The sequence below is a fragment of the Panthera uncia genome, chromosome B4, assembly GCF_023721935.1.
Source record: "Panthera uncia isolate 11264 chromosome B4, Puncia_PCG_1.0, whole genome shotgun sequence".
Classification (NCBI taxonomy): Eukaryota; Metazoa; Chordata; class Mammalia; order Carnivora; family Felidae; genus Panthera; species Panthera uncia.
The window spans coordinates 41,741,920-41,756,637 of record NC_064809.1 but is presented as its reverse complement, the minus strand read 5'-3'; the positions used below and the strand labels follow the sequence as shown (position 1 = coordinate 41,756,637).

At 43.1% G+C, this 14,718-nt stretch overlaps 1 protein-coding gene across 1 annotated transcript; it reads left to right on the top strand.

Moving 5' to 3' along the window:
* The first annotated feature begins 362 nt into the window (after positions 1-362).
* AICDA (activation induced cytidine deaminase) lies at positions 363-10,650 on the top strand. The gene is made up of 5 exons (XM_049627075.1): positions 363-472; positions 6,494-6,641; positions 8,714-8,984; positions 9,263-9,378; positions 9,804-10,650. The coding sequence occupies exons 1-5, from the start codon at positions 363-365 to the stop codon at positions 9,855-9,857; spliced, it is 699 nt and encodes a 232-aa protein (XP_049483032.1). The 3' UTR covers positions 9,858-10,650.
* The last annotated feature ends 4,068 nt before the right edge of the window (positions 10,651-14,718 follow it).

Below are 14,718 nucleotides of genomic sequence, written 5' to 3'. Positions count from 1 at the left end.
AACAGATGCCTTCAGCTCACAGAGAACAAGATGCTATTTCAATGAACATTACTAATATTATTGTTACGCTTTTAAAATTAAAGATGTTATTGGCCACCAGGCTTACAATTTCCTAAGTGTCTCTGGCTATTGTTTCCTGATCTTTGTTACCTGTGGAGCATAGACTGGATTTTTACAGCTGTAGCCCTAAAGGAGCCTATACCTTAAGCAGACCGGCCCTCAGTCATTTACCCACGTGACTTTGCCAATGACAGCCCCGCCTATCTTTTTTGGACCTAAACAGGAGGAAGGCTGTTGGGGTACCTGATGATGATGATGCCTTGGGGGGGGGGTGGAGCCTAAGAGGGTAAGCTCAAATTTGAATGTGTGGGGCCAATGCACTGCCAGACAGAGTCAGTGAGGCAGCAGGACTTGAGGCAAGCCTTCCTTGGCCTAAGACTAAGAAAGACACCCTGGAATCCACAATGGACAGGTAAAGCCATCTCCTCATGGGGCGGGGGTGCACTGGCTTTCCTCTCCGAGCAAATCTGAGCTTTCAGATTGGTAGCTATCTGCTTCTCTCCTCTCACTATCTGACTCACTGCCTGGGCAATCTGCATGTTTATTTCTCTGGATCTGTCACATCTGTTCAGATCTTACACGCTCTCTGCCTGATTCTCTCTGTTCTCTCTCTCTCTTCCATATTCAAAAGAACTCCTATGTGCCACGTATGGACTCGTCCTGAGATGTGTAGTGCAGTTCACACTAGTTTAGAGATTCAATTCATGAAAAGGTATAGCAAGACTAGAACTATATTATAGACGGTAGTGGAAATCGTACTAATAATTTTGTCAGCATTCACCTATAAAAGGACTTGTAAACCTTCCTGGGGACTCTTTACTGAAAAACTTAGTTACAGAGTAAGGAGATTATTTTTTAATGTCCATATGCAAAATTAACTGCTTGAAAGTCACTAGGATGTTATGTATCTGTTACAGGGAGAAAAATCAGTCAAGCATCAGTAAATAACTTTATTTAGTGTTAATTGTTAGGCAGTTAGTGGCATTTTTACTCCTTATCTAGTCTTCCTTTTAATTTTTTTTTTAATTTTTTTTTTTTATTTTGAGAGAGAGAGAAGGAGAGAGAGAGCAGGGGAGGGGCAGAGAGAGAGGGAGAAAGAGAATTCCAAGCAGGCTTCATGCTGTCGGCACAGAGCCCAATGTGGGGCTTGATCTCATGAACTCTGAGATCATGACCTGAGACAAAATCAAGAGTGGGACGCCTAACCAACTGAGGCACCCAGGCGCCCCTACGTATACAGTCTTTCAGTTTCACTTAACTTACTTCTTAAATGTATTTTTAAGATTATCAGAATGTTTTCACAAGCAGTTTATGATAAGTTATTATCACATAACTTATTTCATTCCTACTTACTACAGAAGTAGGAGAATCATACTTAATCCTTATACTTTATCTCAACTTAACGCTTTTACAAAGCATTTACACTACAGAATTGATTTTTTAAATTAAAAAAAAATTTTTTTTCAAAAGATTTCAGGTAATCTTTATACCCAATGTGGGGCTTGAACTCACAACCCCAGGATCAAGAGTCTCATGTTTCATCGGCTAAGCCAGCCAGGTGCACCCAGAATTAAGATTTCTAATGGGAGTCTAAATGTTCGTCAGCAAATTTTCTTGAGGGCAAAAATGTCAAATGTCTGCTCAGTTTGCAATCAGATTTTGAAAATTAAGCTGAGGTATAAAGAGGTAAAGGGTCCAGTGAAAATATTTGTACATAATGAAATGCAAAGCAATGATTAAATTCGTAGTTGAAGTTCAAAGACACAAAAAGGAGAAAAGATGAAATTCAAGAGGAGAAAAGGGGAAATATACAATTATCATTAAGGAAAAGAAAATGTGCAGAGGGCATTCGTCAGGATTATTTTTAACCCATTTGTCTCTGTTTGCATTGCTGGGGATACAGCAATGTTCTGCCTCACGGGGCACAGCTGTCCAGAGCAGCTGGCAGCCCGCGACCTTGAAGGACTACCTCTACAAAGTCCTTTGTACCCAAAAGAGAAACCAAGAGAACAGGATACTGGAAATGGGCTCCTAGCTACAGTTGAAGGAAAGTGATGGACCTAGAAGGTTAACTAACAGGTCACAATCAAGTGATTCGCTTCACTGTGGTCGCTTCTGACAAACAGTAACGGACTGCTGTATTTTCCCGTGAGGCAGAAGGCAAAAGTCCATCTGAATTCCCTCACCTATCTCACATCCCTTCCAGAACACCTTTTCTTCCTCCCAGCAGCAGATCCGCTGTGTGTGATACGGTACCTCTCTCCACCCTTTGCTTAGCCATAGAGCCCAGCAGGGTACGTTAGGTGTTTAAAGAAATGTCTCAGTAAGAGATGATGCTTAGTCTGTTTAAAACTGAGTCCCCTGGGGCACCTGGGTGGCTCAGTCGGTTGAGCGACCAACTCTTGATTTCAGCCCAAGTCATGATCTCACTCACGGTTGTGGGATCAAGCCCTACGTCCAGCTCAGCTTTGTGTGGAGCCTGCTTAAAAATCTCTATGCCTCTGCCCCTCCCCCTGCTTGCTCTCACATGCCAATTTTTCCTTCTAAAATGATATGATTAAGCCATTTTTAAATTGCTTGATATACATAATGTGTATACTGGTGATAAACCCAGTTCTCTGCCTCAGGATTTAAAGTGTATTTCAAGAAGCTTCACGTGTGTGAGGCGAGACATTTTAAATTGAGATGGCTATAAAAAGCTCGTCCTTGCTCACCTAATTAATAAGGGTGACACTTGGATACTTAACTCTTGAATTCAGGGTCTATCACATGTATTGCATTAAAATTAATTCTCAACCTATGTCATCACAAAGACTGGGACATGTTTGTAAAACCTTTATTCACAATAGCCTCAAAGTGGAAACAGTCCAAATGTCCATCGACAGGTGAATGAATACACGTGCTCTAAGCCATGCAATGGGATATTACTTCGCAAAACAGAGGATCAAACTATTAATACATGCAACACAACAAATGAATTTCAAAGTGAAACAAGTCGGACACAAAGGAAGAGATAATGTAGGACTTATACGGAATTCTAGGACGTGGATAGTGACATACGGTGACAGAAAGCAGATTAATGGTTGCCTAGGAAAGGGGGGGAAGAACTGACTGACATAGTGAATGAGGAAACTCTGGGGAGGCGTCCCCTGGAAATGTTCTGTATCCTGACGGTGGTCTCAGCTTTGGGTGTTTACATCTGCCAGTACTCACAAAATTGTACATTTTAAAAGGGTGACGTATGTAAATTATGCCTCAATGGTTTAAAAAGAAAAAAAAAAAAGGTGAAATAAGTTTCAATTCTCTTGCCAGCCAACCGTATTCAAATCCTTGCCTCGCTCTTTGTTTTTACAAGTTCACTGCACTTTTTCTGTTTGTTTTAATTTGAGAGAGAGAGAGAGAGAGAGAGAGAATGAACGGGAGAGAAGGGCAGAGGGATATAGAGACAATCCCAAGCAGGCTTCACACTCTGCACTGAGCCTGACTCTGGGCTCCATCCCACGACTCTAGGATCATGACCTCTGGGACCGTGACCACAGCCAAGCCGAAATCAAGAGTCAGACGCTCAGCTCAACCCGAATGAGCCACCCAGGTGTCCCTACAAGTTTACTGCACTTCTGCCCTGGGCCACTAAGTGGCAGCATTGTCTCCACAACTTGATAAATTCATTTCTGGAAGAGACTAAAGACAAAACTTGGAGAAACCATCAGTGCTTTGGTATCAACCATACTATAGAGCTTGTGTTAAATCCACAAACGCAAGGAAACTTGAGTCAGCACAGAGTATTTCCACCAATGCAATGCAGTTTAGTGCTCGTGACAAGTAAAACACTGCGCTAGGAATAAGGAAAACAAGGGCATGCGAGCAACGTAACATAATGTTTAGATTATATTGCCAAGTTTAAAAAGCAGCAGAGTGCAAAATTCCGTATGAAATCAGTATAATCCAAACCATGTAAATATGACTGTAAAATACTAGAAAAACATAAAAATTTTAACTCTTAGATAGTATCCTAAATATTGAATTAGAAAAATTTGTTTTAATTTTTAAAATTTTAATTCTTTAATATTTATTTATTTATTTATTTATTTATTTATTTATTTATTTTTAACTTTATTTTTTTCCATTTACACCCAAATTAGCATATAGTGCAACAATGATTTCAGGAGTAGATTCCTTAATGCCCCTTACCCATTTAGCCCATCCCCCCTCCCACACTCCCTCCAGTAACCCTCTGTTTGTTCTCCATATTTGAGTCTCTTCTGTTTTGTCCCCCTCCCTGTTTTTATATTACTTTTGCTTCCCTTCCCTTATGTTCACCTGGTTTTTATCTTAATGTCCTCATATGAGTGAAGTCATGATATGTCCTTCTCTGACTTATTTCGCTTAGCATTAATACCCTCTAGTTCCATCCACGCAGTTGCAAATGGCAAGATTTAGTTCTTTTTGATGGCTGAGTAATACTCCATTGTATATATATATCATCCATCGATGGACATTTGGGCTCTTCCCATACTTTGGCTGTTGTTGATAGTGTAATTCTTTAGTACTTTGAAACGTAACACTTAACTTTTTGTATTATTTTTGTATTATTCAAGTTAACAACAGCCAAGTACTACTCTTACGTTAATAAGAGATTTTTTTCCTCATGAAGTGACACTTTTCTGCCTCAAAACACGAAGTCTAAATGGGGAGACAGGTCAGCAATCAATTGGTAACCGGGGATGAGGGATTCGGTAGGGATGAACTGGAAAACCAAGGGAAACTACAGGAGGGTTTTTCTTTTGAATGTTTATTTATTTATTTATTTATTTTGAGAGAGAGTGCACATAGGCCCAGGAGGGTGGAGGGGTAGGGGTAGAAAGAATTCCAAGCAGGCTCTGCAGAGTCCTATGCCGGGCTTGAATCCACAAACTGTGAGATCAGGACCTGAGCCAAAATCAAGAGTCAGGTGCTTAACACACTCAGCCACCCAGGTGCCCCAGGAGGGTCTTTGTTGTTGTTAAGTGTTCGATTTTTGCCTAGAAATTTGCGGACGGTGGTAGCAAGAAAAAAAAAAATAAAAAAGAGTTGAATTGTAGTTAGGCTGTGAAGGATATGTAGGTTTTGTCCAGTGAAAAAGACAGGAAAGCATTCACTGGAAGGAAGTGCATCAGCGAGGTGATAGGAAAGAAAAAGCCTCAGGACACACGAGTACCACAGGCACTTGAAGGTAGCGAAGGGCAGGGGAAAAGTAGTAGGAAAGGAGGCTAGAGATGTAGACTGATAACCAAATGTAAAAACTGGCCTAAATACCACATTAAAGAGTTATGGGCAGGGGCTCCTTGGGTGGCTCAGTCAGTTGAGCTTCCGACTTTGGCTCAGAGCATGATCTCGAGGTTCGTGAGTGCAAGCCCCGCGTTGGACTCACTGCTGTCGGTGCAGAGCCTGCTTTGGATCCTCTTTCCTTCCCCCTCTCTGCCCCTTCCCTGCTCACGCTCTCTCTCTCAAAAATAAAACACAAAAATAAAGAGTTATGAACAGAAGAGATTCACTGGGAGCTTTTCAGCATGGAAATGACATAGTCACGCCTGGGTTTTTGCGAGATCACTCTGGCACAGCACGGAGAATGTTCTTTTGGAGGGTCTGAGGGCAGTGAGACCAGCTTAGAGGCCAGAACAACATGACAACGGAAGGCAGGGGCTTGGACCGAAGCAGAGAACAGGGGGAACAGTGCAGATACAAACTCAAGAAATGTTCGGAGGTTTAAAAAATAAAAATATTAAAAAGCAAAAGAGAAATATTTGGAGAACTGAATCAATATATTTAGATCATTACTTAAATGTGAGGAGTTAAGGAGAAGAATCAATGACCCCCAAGCTTTTAGCCTGGTTACTTGAGATGGAAAAGTAAGGAGAGACAGGATAATCAGGATGGTGGGCAGTTTGGGAATTCTGTTTTGACCGTGTTGAGTTTGAAGTACACAATGGACATTCAGGTAGCATTTGGAGGGGAACTCTGAAAGAAAAAAATTATGGAACCCCAGGAACAAGTTTGTAATTCCAAGTTGTCAGCATCTAAAAGACAGCTGTGGGAGGAGACTGTCCTGTGAGTGCACATGGTTTGGGGGTTCTGGCTACCTGTCAATTGGTCTTAAATATAAGCACGAAGAAGGGTTAATAATGGAGTCCAAGTTCAGATCGGGTCCTGATCTCACGGTTCATGGGTTCGAGCCCCGCGTCGGGCTCTGTGCTGACAGCTCAGAGCCTGGAGCCTGCTTAGGATCCTGTGTCTCCCTCTCTCTCTCTCCCCCTCCCCTGCTTGCACTCTGTCTGTCTCTCAAAAATAAATAAACATTAAAAAAAATTCTTTAAAAAAAAAAGCCTGAAGGAAAGCCAGGAGTGACCAGAGAAGGAGCTGTACTCCTGTATGTTCCTCCCTCTCTCACCCACAGCCTCCTGATGAAGCAGAGGAAGTTTCTCTACCATTTCAAGAATGTCCGCTGGGCGAAGGGTCGCCATGAGACCTACTTGTGCTACGTGGTGAAGCGGCGGGACAGTGCCACCTCCTTTTCATTGGACTTCGGTCACCTTCGAAACAAGGTATCAATTATTTGCTTCCAAGGCAATTAAAAGCTAGACTATGGGCACTTTTAAAACCATCTGCTGACGGTATTACATTTCAACCTGTCTCACATTTAGGTCTTCAGATTTCTTTCTTTTTTTTTTTTTTAATTTAAGAAAATTTGAGGTTTGTTCATTTTGAGAGAGAGAGAGAGACAGAGAGCACAGGATAGGGGCAGAGAGAGGGAGAGAGAATCCCAAGCAGGCTCCGCACTGTTAGCACGGAGCCCACATGGGGCTTGAACTCATGAACTGTGAGATCATGGCCTGAGCCCAGATCAAGAGTCAGAGCTTCAACCAACTGTGCCACCCAGGCGCCCCAATCTTTTTCTTTTTTAAATGTCCACGAAACTCAGGGTGCCTGGGTGGTTTAGCCAGTTAAGTGTCCAACTCTTGATCTTGGCTCAGGTCATGATCTCACAGTTCGTGAGTTCGAGCCCCGCATAGGGCTCTACCCTGATGGTGCAGAGCCTGCTTGGAATTCTGTATCTCCTTCTCTCCGCCCCTCCCCCACTTGTGCTCATGCACGCTCTCTCTTAAAATAGATAAACTTAAAAATAAATAAATAAATGTCCATGAAATTGTAATTGTTATGCCCCAAAGTGTGTCATCCAATGTCCTCCCCAATCATGCTGGGTACATTACTGCCACACCTTGCTTCAATGCCAAGAGTTAACTGCCCCCAAAATCTCTCCCCTCTCCCCAGCAAATGAATTGCCTTTGAGGTTAAGGAAGAAATCAAATGTAGGAGCCTTTTGATTTAGGAGAATATTATCAATTCATTCAAGCTAAATCTTAAATGTGAAAATCAAATTTTCTTTAGAATTTTTGAAAAGTAAGGAAGAAAAATTGAGGAAACATTAATAATGACTCAATTCTGTTTGCCAAATGATTCCTATTCCCTTCTGCTCACACAGATCATAAGCCAATGAGTACATTGAGTATGAGACCCAGAATACTCAGGGAAGCTTCAATTGGCTGATTAATTAAACCGATCTCTCAGCATCTAGAAGATCAGAGAATTACACTTCCAAGAGACTTCTTCACCATAACCAGATGGGTTTACATAAGCTTCTGCCAACGATTATTTCCTGTCTCATAACAGGCAGTGACATCTGGTATCGGTGGGAGTCCCAGGGAAGAATCCATGGGTGGAAGGACACTGACTCATTGTTTAGTGTTTATCTGACTGTTCAGTTCCCTTTGCCTCCATTTGTATTGCGTAAATTATCTCACTACAATTGTTTAACATCCTAATCTCTTTCTTGTTTGTTGACGTGGCACATTCTACGTATGGAAGGCTTTGCAGTTACCAACCCTTTATTTCTTTCTCATTTAAGCCTCACACCAGCCTATTTCACTGGTATGGAATTAGAAGATCCAAGAGTTGGGTAAATTGTCTCAGTCACCTGAGTGGTGACGCCAGGAACCGTAACCTAGATCATCAAATTCCGGGGCTAATGATCTTCCCGCAACACTAAGCCGACTTGCTATATCTCACTATTGTGAGATTATTATTACAATCGCAGGGATCACACAATGCGCAAACACATTCAATTGTTCTTAATCCTTAGCAGTGCCTATTACCTCTCTTACAACACCCCTCTGTCGACCTTACTCTAATGTGTTTTGCCCCTTCATAAGTTTCCTACCTCCCCCTAGCGGTCTGGTGTATTTCCACGATGTCAAGCAACAGGACTTCGTTCCAAGCCATTTTCTTTCTCCTTAAAGGTGCAAAAAGTTAACCTCACAAGCGCAGCTTAAAAAACTCCACGACAGTGTGATGCTACTTCAACCAGGCTCATTTCATCCTCCCGGTCCACAGAAAAATCCATAACCTGTCTCCACGTCACAGGGCCACGGCGGCAAAAGGGTTCGGGCCTCGCCGCTCCTTCGGGGAGTTAGCAAAACGTTTTGCAACGTTAAGGCCCAAAACTGCGGACACCCCATAAAAGATTACTGTGGGGAGCAGGTGAATCAATGACCATAAAGCTACCGGCGCCGCAGTCAAGGTCAGTGAACGTCACCTAAGTCGTCTGCTCTCTCCGCAGAACGGCTGCCACGTGGAACTGCTCTTCCTCCGCTACATCTCCGACTGGGACCTGGATCCTGGCCGCTGCTACCGCGTCACCTGGTTCACCTCCTGGAGCCCCTGCTACGACTGCGCCCGGCACGTGGCCGACTTTCTGAGAGGGTACCCCAACCTCAGTCTGAGGATCTTCACCGCGCGCCTCTACTTCTGCGAGGACCGCAAGGCCGAGCCCGAGGGGCTGCGGCGCCTGCACCGCGCAGGCGTCCAAATCGCCATTATGACCTTCAAAGGTGCGGAGGGGGACGTCTGCTGCGCAGGCGCCGTGCGGCAGCTCTGGTTCAGGATTGCAATTCAGAATGAGAAACGTCGGGGGCGGGATCCAGTCGAAAATTATCAACTAGAATTGGAGGAAAAGAATTAACGGCTTGGACACCAGGCTTTGGGGGAGATGAGAATTAAGGGGGAGGGGCTGTGGGGGCATGAGGGGGGAAGGGTTTTCTTTCTTTTCTCTTGATTTGGGATCTGAACTGTCTTAAACCCCATCTCCCTCCTTTTTTTTTTTTTAAAGATTATTTTTATTGCTGGAATACTTTTGTGGAAAATCGTGAAAAAACTTTCAAAGCCTGGGAGGGGTTGCACGAAAATTCAGTTCGTCTATCCAGACAGCTTCGACGCATTCTTTTGGTAAGGGGCTTCTTGGCTTCTCCTTTCCTTTCTCTCTCCAAAGTCATCTTTTCCTGCAGCGACTTGTGTTTTCCTTTCTTATATTTTTCACACTGTCGTTATGTGCGCGTGTGTGTAAATATCACTCCTTATTTTTCCCCTGGTGAAAGCCTATTTTCTGGCTTTTTTTTGTTGTTGTCGTTTCTCCCGCATTCGAGTTTGCTCTTCTGTTTCACAATGCAGAGCCCTCTGCCAGGATGCCTTTGCCTTCCCCTCTTTGATCCCCCACATGTCTCTTTCTTGGTTAGAGTCTCAAGAGCTGTCTTTTCCTCCTGGTAGCGTTCCTTCCTCTTCTCTTCCTGTCTCTTCCTAGTCCCCCCCCCCCACTTACTTTCCTGCAAAATGTTACAAAGTCATCCCCTGAGTCTCCTTCTCTTTCTCCACAGCCCCTGTATGAGGTTGATGACTTGAGAGATGCATTTCGTACTTTGGGACTTTGACAGCAGCCTCCAAGAATGTCACATATTATAAGCTATCTCTGAAGACAATGGGTAAAAGGACGATCTTTCAAGAAGTCTGTTTTTCTTCAACTCTCACTTCCTTAGAGTTTAGAGAAAAAAATATTCGTATACAGGGCTTGTTTAAAAAACATCTGGAAAGTAGACCAGGAGCACAGGCCCACCGAGGTAGCGGTGCAACCGGTGCAGGTTTTAATGCAACAGCGCCCTCTACTGTGAAATGGCAGAATTGCAGGGCCTGGGAGCGCCTAAAGTGTCCTGTTCTATGACTTTTAGGCTGGGAGGAAACAGAAGGTAACTCCCTAAAAGCATGGTGAGAAGATCAAATATTTTATAATCAGTTTCCTCTATTATTCGTTCTGAGTTTTTCAAGGATATTACTGATACATTTTTGTACTCTTTGCCTTTGGGATTCACTTTCAAGTGAACAGACCTCCACCAGTCCATGATCTATGTAGAACCACCTAATGAAAGACTCTGGGTGATTGTAACCCCCAAACATCTTCTCAGAGCATTAATATCTAAGCATGTGCTGTCTGTTTTAATTGTCTGAGGCATGTTTTCCTGTTTGTACACACAACGGTTTTTTTCTTGGTATGGAATATGTGCGATCACCTTCAGGGTATTTTATAATAAAGGATCTTAAAATGAGTATGAGGACTGACAAAGACGCCTGAAAGTTAGTTGGTGCTTCAAGTCACACATCTGGAAACACAGATCCTTTTTAAAGAAGTCCATAGTTCAGAAAACACAACCACACATTTCGCGGGTAATCAGGTAACACTTGGAGAGGGGTTGCTTCAGTGTTAAAACCAGGCACCTGTTCTCCCCGATGGGTCTGTTAACTTGAACAGTGTCAACCAGGCCAACAGGTTCCTACTTTATGTGATGCTTCTCTCAAAGAAATGTTCACTATTTAAGAGAGTGTGATAAAAAGAGAATAATATTTGGGAAGGATGACAGAGCATAGCAAAGAAAGAGTGTTTTATCCAGCAAAATGTAAGGGAGCCAGCCTATGGCACAGAGACTGCCTACGTGTAACAACTATCCTTGACTGTGAGAAAAATAGTCAAAGCAACCACGTCACTGTGCAGTTATCTCCTGGAAACCCTTGCAATGCAGATAAATAGATCCACAGGACAAGCTGAATGCACAATCGTATTGTCCTACAAATGCAAACGGGTGCCAGGGCCAGTCAATAAAAGAATATAAGTTCTTTCAACAAACTGCTAGGACAATGGATATCTATAGGCAAAAGAATCAATTTGGATCTCTACCACATGCCATATATAAAAGTTAACTCAAAATTTATCAACTGCCTGCATGTAAGAACTACAGACTATAAAACCCTTAGAAGGAAACAGGTGAAACTCTTCGTGACCTTGGATTTGACAACAGTCTCTAAAATATGACACCAACAGCACAAGCAACAAAAGGGAAAAAAAATAGAGAGATTGGATTTCATTAAAATGAGAAGCTTTGGGGCGCCTGGGTGGCTCAGTCGGTTGGGCAGCCGACTTCGGCTCAGGTCATGATCTCGCGGTCCGTGAATTTGAGCCCCGCGTCGGGCTCTGTGCTGACAGCTCAGAGCCTGGAGCCTGTTTCAGATTCTGTGTCTTCCTCTCTCTGACCCTCCCCCGTTCATGCTCTGTCTCTCTCTGTCTCAAAAATAAATAAACGTTAAAAAAAAATTAAAAAATAAAATAAAATGAGAAGCTTTTGCACATCAAAGGATAGTAGGAAGGAACTGAAGAGACAGCTTGCAAAATGGGAGGAAATATTTGCAAATAGTGAGTCTAGTGTGCAGAATACATAAAGAACGCTTATAACCCATAACAAAAGTCAACCTAATTAAAAATGACCAACAGACTCAAATAGACATTTCTCCAAAGATGATACACACAAATGTCTAATAAGCACATGAAAGATACCCCTTAGTCATTAGGGAACATTCTTAGTCATTAGGGAAATGCAAATCAAAGCCACAATGAGATACCACTCATACAATTAGGATGGTTATCAACAACAAGAAAAGCAATAATAACAATTGTTGCTAAGGCTGTGGAGAAACTGGAACTTCTATATATTAACTGGCAGAAATGCACAACTGTGAGGCCACTCTGAAAGACAGTTTGGTGGTTCCTCAAAAGAGAATAAAAGACAGAATTATTGCATGACCCAGCAATTGCACTCCTAGGTATTTATCCAAGAGATTAACCTTTTGTTTTTTGCCTTTAATTTAAGTAATCTCTAAACCCCACGTGGGGCTCAAACCTGTGACCCTAAGATCAAGAGTCTCACACTCTACCGACTGAGCCAGTCAAGCACCCCTACATCCAAGAGATTAAAAGCAGTGCTCACTTCGGCAGCACATACGCCAAGAGGTTAAGAGTGTTGTGTGGAAACAAAAACGTGTAAGTGAGGACTTACAGCGGGAGTATTCGTGGTAGAAAAGTAGGAACACCAAATGTCCATCAGGTGATGGGTGAATAAACAAACGTGGTATCTCCATCCAATGGTATCGTATTCGGTCATAAAAAGGAGTGAGGTACGGATACATGCCACAACATGGACGAATCTTGGAAACATGATGCCAAATGAAAGAAAGCCAGACAGAAAATGCCACACGGCGTACGATTCTGCCTATTTGGGATGTCTGGAGCAAGCAAACCCACAGAGGCAAAGCTTAGTGGTTGACAAGAGGGAGAAGGGCATGAGAATCACTGAACGCATACGGCGTTTCTTTGTGGGGTGACGAAAATGGTCTAGGATTCGATAGTCGCCATTCTGAATGTACCCCCAAACCACTAACTTGTATATTTTAAAGTGGCTAAGATTTGCGTGTGTGTGAATCGATAGATGAATTTACAAGTGTGGATTTTATGTTATGTGAATTCTATCTCCACATTTATTTATTTATTTATTTATTTTTAATGTTTTATTTATTTTTGAGACAGAGAGAGACAGAGCGTGAGCAGGGGAGGGTCAGAGAGAGAGGGAGACACAGAATCCGAAGCAGGCTCCAGGCTCCGAGCCGTGGGCACAGAGCCCGACGCGGGGCTCGAACCCACGAACTGCGAGATCATGACCTGAGCCGAAGTCGGATGCTTAACCGACTGAGCCACCCAGGCGCCCCTCTGTCTCCACTTTTAAAACAAGTCAGTGACTTTGGAGGTGAACCTGAATTTGAATTCTGTTTCTATGCGACAGCGGGCAAGATATGTTTAACCCATCTACAACTTTAATTTCCTATCTCTACATGGGTGACAACGTGAACTTTTCACATGTTTTTGTTAGGTATTAAATTAGAAGATAAGACAAAGCTGGTGCTCTCTCAATAATGAGCATTGCCACCCTTTCTGTTGGCAGGACAGAAACGTAAGACATCACCCTCAACATCACCCTCTACTCCCATATCCCGTCCTCCAGACTTTTATGCTAAACACTTCTTGAATTTATTTACTTTTCTCTCCCTCCTCTACTAGTACCTAAGAAAGGGCAAAATAAACACCAAAACAAATGTAAAAATAGCCCTTGATAATTGAAAGCTGGTCCCACACTGAGAGCCAGGCAGTATTATTTTCGTATTGGACATAAACAATCTCATAGAATACCAGCCTCAGACAAGTTCACTCGGACTGATAAAATGAGAGAAAGCAAAACCATTTCATAATTTGTCTGAGCCACCCCCAAAAATACCAAACACCGCCTCTCTGGGCTGGAAGGAATGGCTGCTACTTCTTTGCCGATTACAGCTTTATCCTTGTTCCACTCAGCCCTCCCTAAAGATTTGACACACCCAGTTGTAGAATTGACCCCATTTCCTCACCATATCTAATCTAACACAAATCCCCAGGTTCTTAGACCCTCCCTCAAATCACCAAACCAAAGCCCAGATTCTGTAATTAAATTCCAAGCCGTGAAGTCGCTCAGTAAGAGAAAACACCCTCTGACTGAGACTTAATGGCTTCCCATGATGTGTCTTCTCCCTCACTACAAGAGTAATAAATCCCACTGGTTCAACTTCAGGAGCTGTGTCGCTCATGGTCTTTGGACGGAGGCCATTGACACATCTCAGCTGGAACTATCGACTTCTCTAGTCTATTGTAATAGTTATGATATTCACTAATTATTACATGGTAACTGAGAAGTTTCGAGGCCACTTTTAAGCCACTGGCTTTCGCAACGAAAATTTGAGTGAAGCAATGGCCCCCAGTTGACGCAAACAAGGTCATTAAGCGACCCACCTCAAAATAGCCAGAAGCCCCAGCGAACCAATCGGCTACTTACAACCAGGCAGTTTTCAAACAAGGGAAAATACCCTATGTTCCCATACCTCTTCACTCTGCCCTCACCACTGTGGTCTCTCACCACTGCTTCCTGGCAGGGTATTCAATAAACTTCTCTTTAGTTTGCCTTGGGTGAATTCTTTTAACGTCAGTGCGGTCAGCCCCCACCCAGTTGGAATGCCTCACGAGAAGCATTCTGTGGTGGTGAAGATATGGTTGGTTTTATTTTGTTTGAGAGAGAGAGAAAGAGAGAGACAGAATATCCTAAGCAGGCTCCACACCCGACACAGAGCTCCATCCCATAACTCTGGGATCATGACCTGAGCCGAAATCAAGAGTTGGGTGCTCAACAGAATGAGCCACCCAGGCGCCCCATATGGTTGTCTTTAAGAAAATTTCATGAGAGGGGCACCTGGCTGGCTCAGTCAGTAGAGTATGCCACTCTTGATCTCAGGATTGTGAGTTCAAACCCCGTGTTGGGTGTGGAGCTCCCTTAATTTTTTTTTCATGAGAAATAAATGCTGGATCTGTTATTCATTCTTCCTAATATTTAC

Coding starts and splice junctions, on each gene's coding strand:
- AICDA (XM_049627075.1), top strand. CDS start 363: ATGTGTGGGGCCAATGCACTGCCAGACAGAGTCAGTGAGGCAGCAGGA. Junction 6,642..8,713: donor TCGGTCACCTTCGAAACAAG/GTATCAATTATT, acceptor CTCTCTCCGCAG/AACGGCTGCCACGTGGAACT. Junction 9,379..9,803: donor AGCTTCGACGCATTCTTTTG/GTAAGGGGCTTC, acceptor CTTTCTCCACAG/CCCCTGTATGAGGTTGATGA.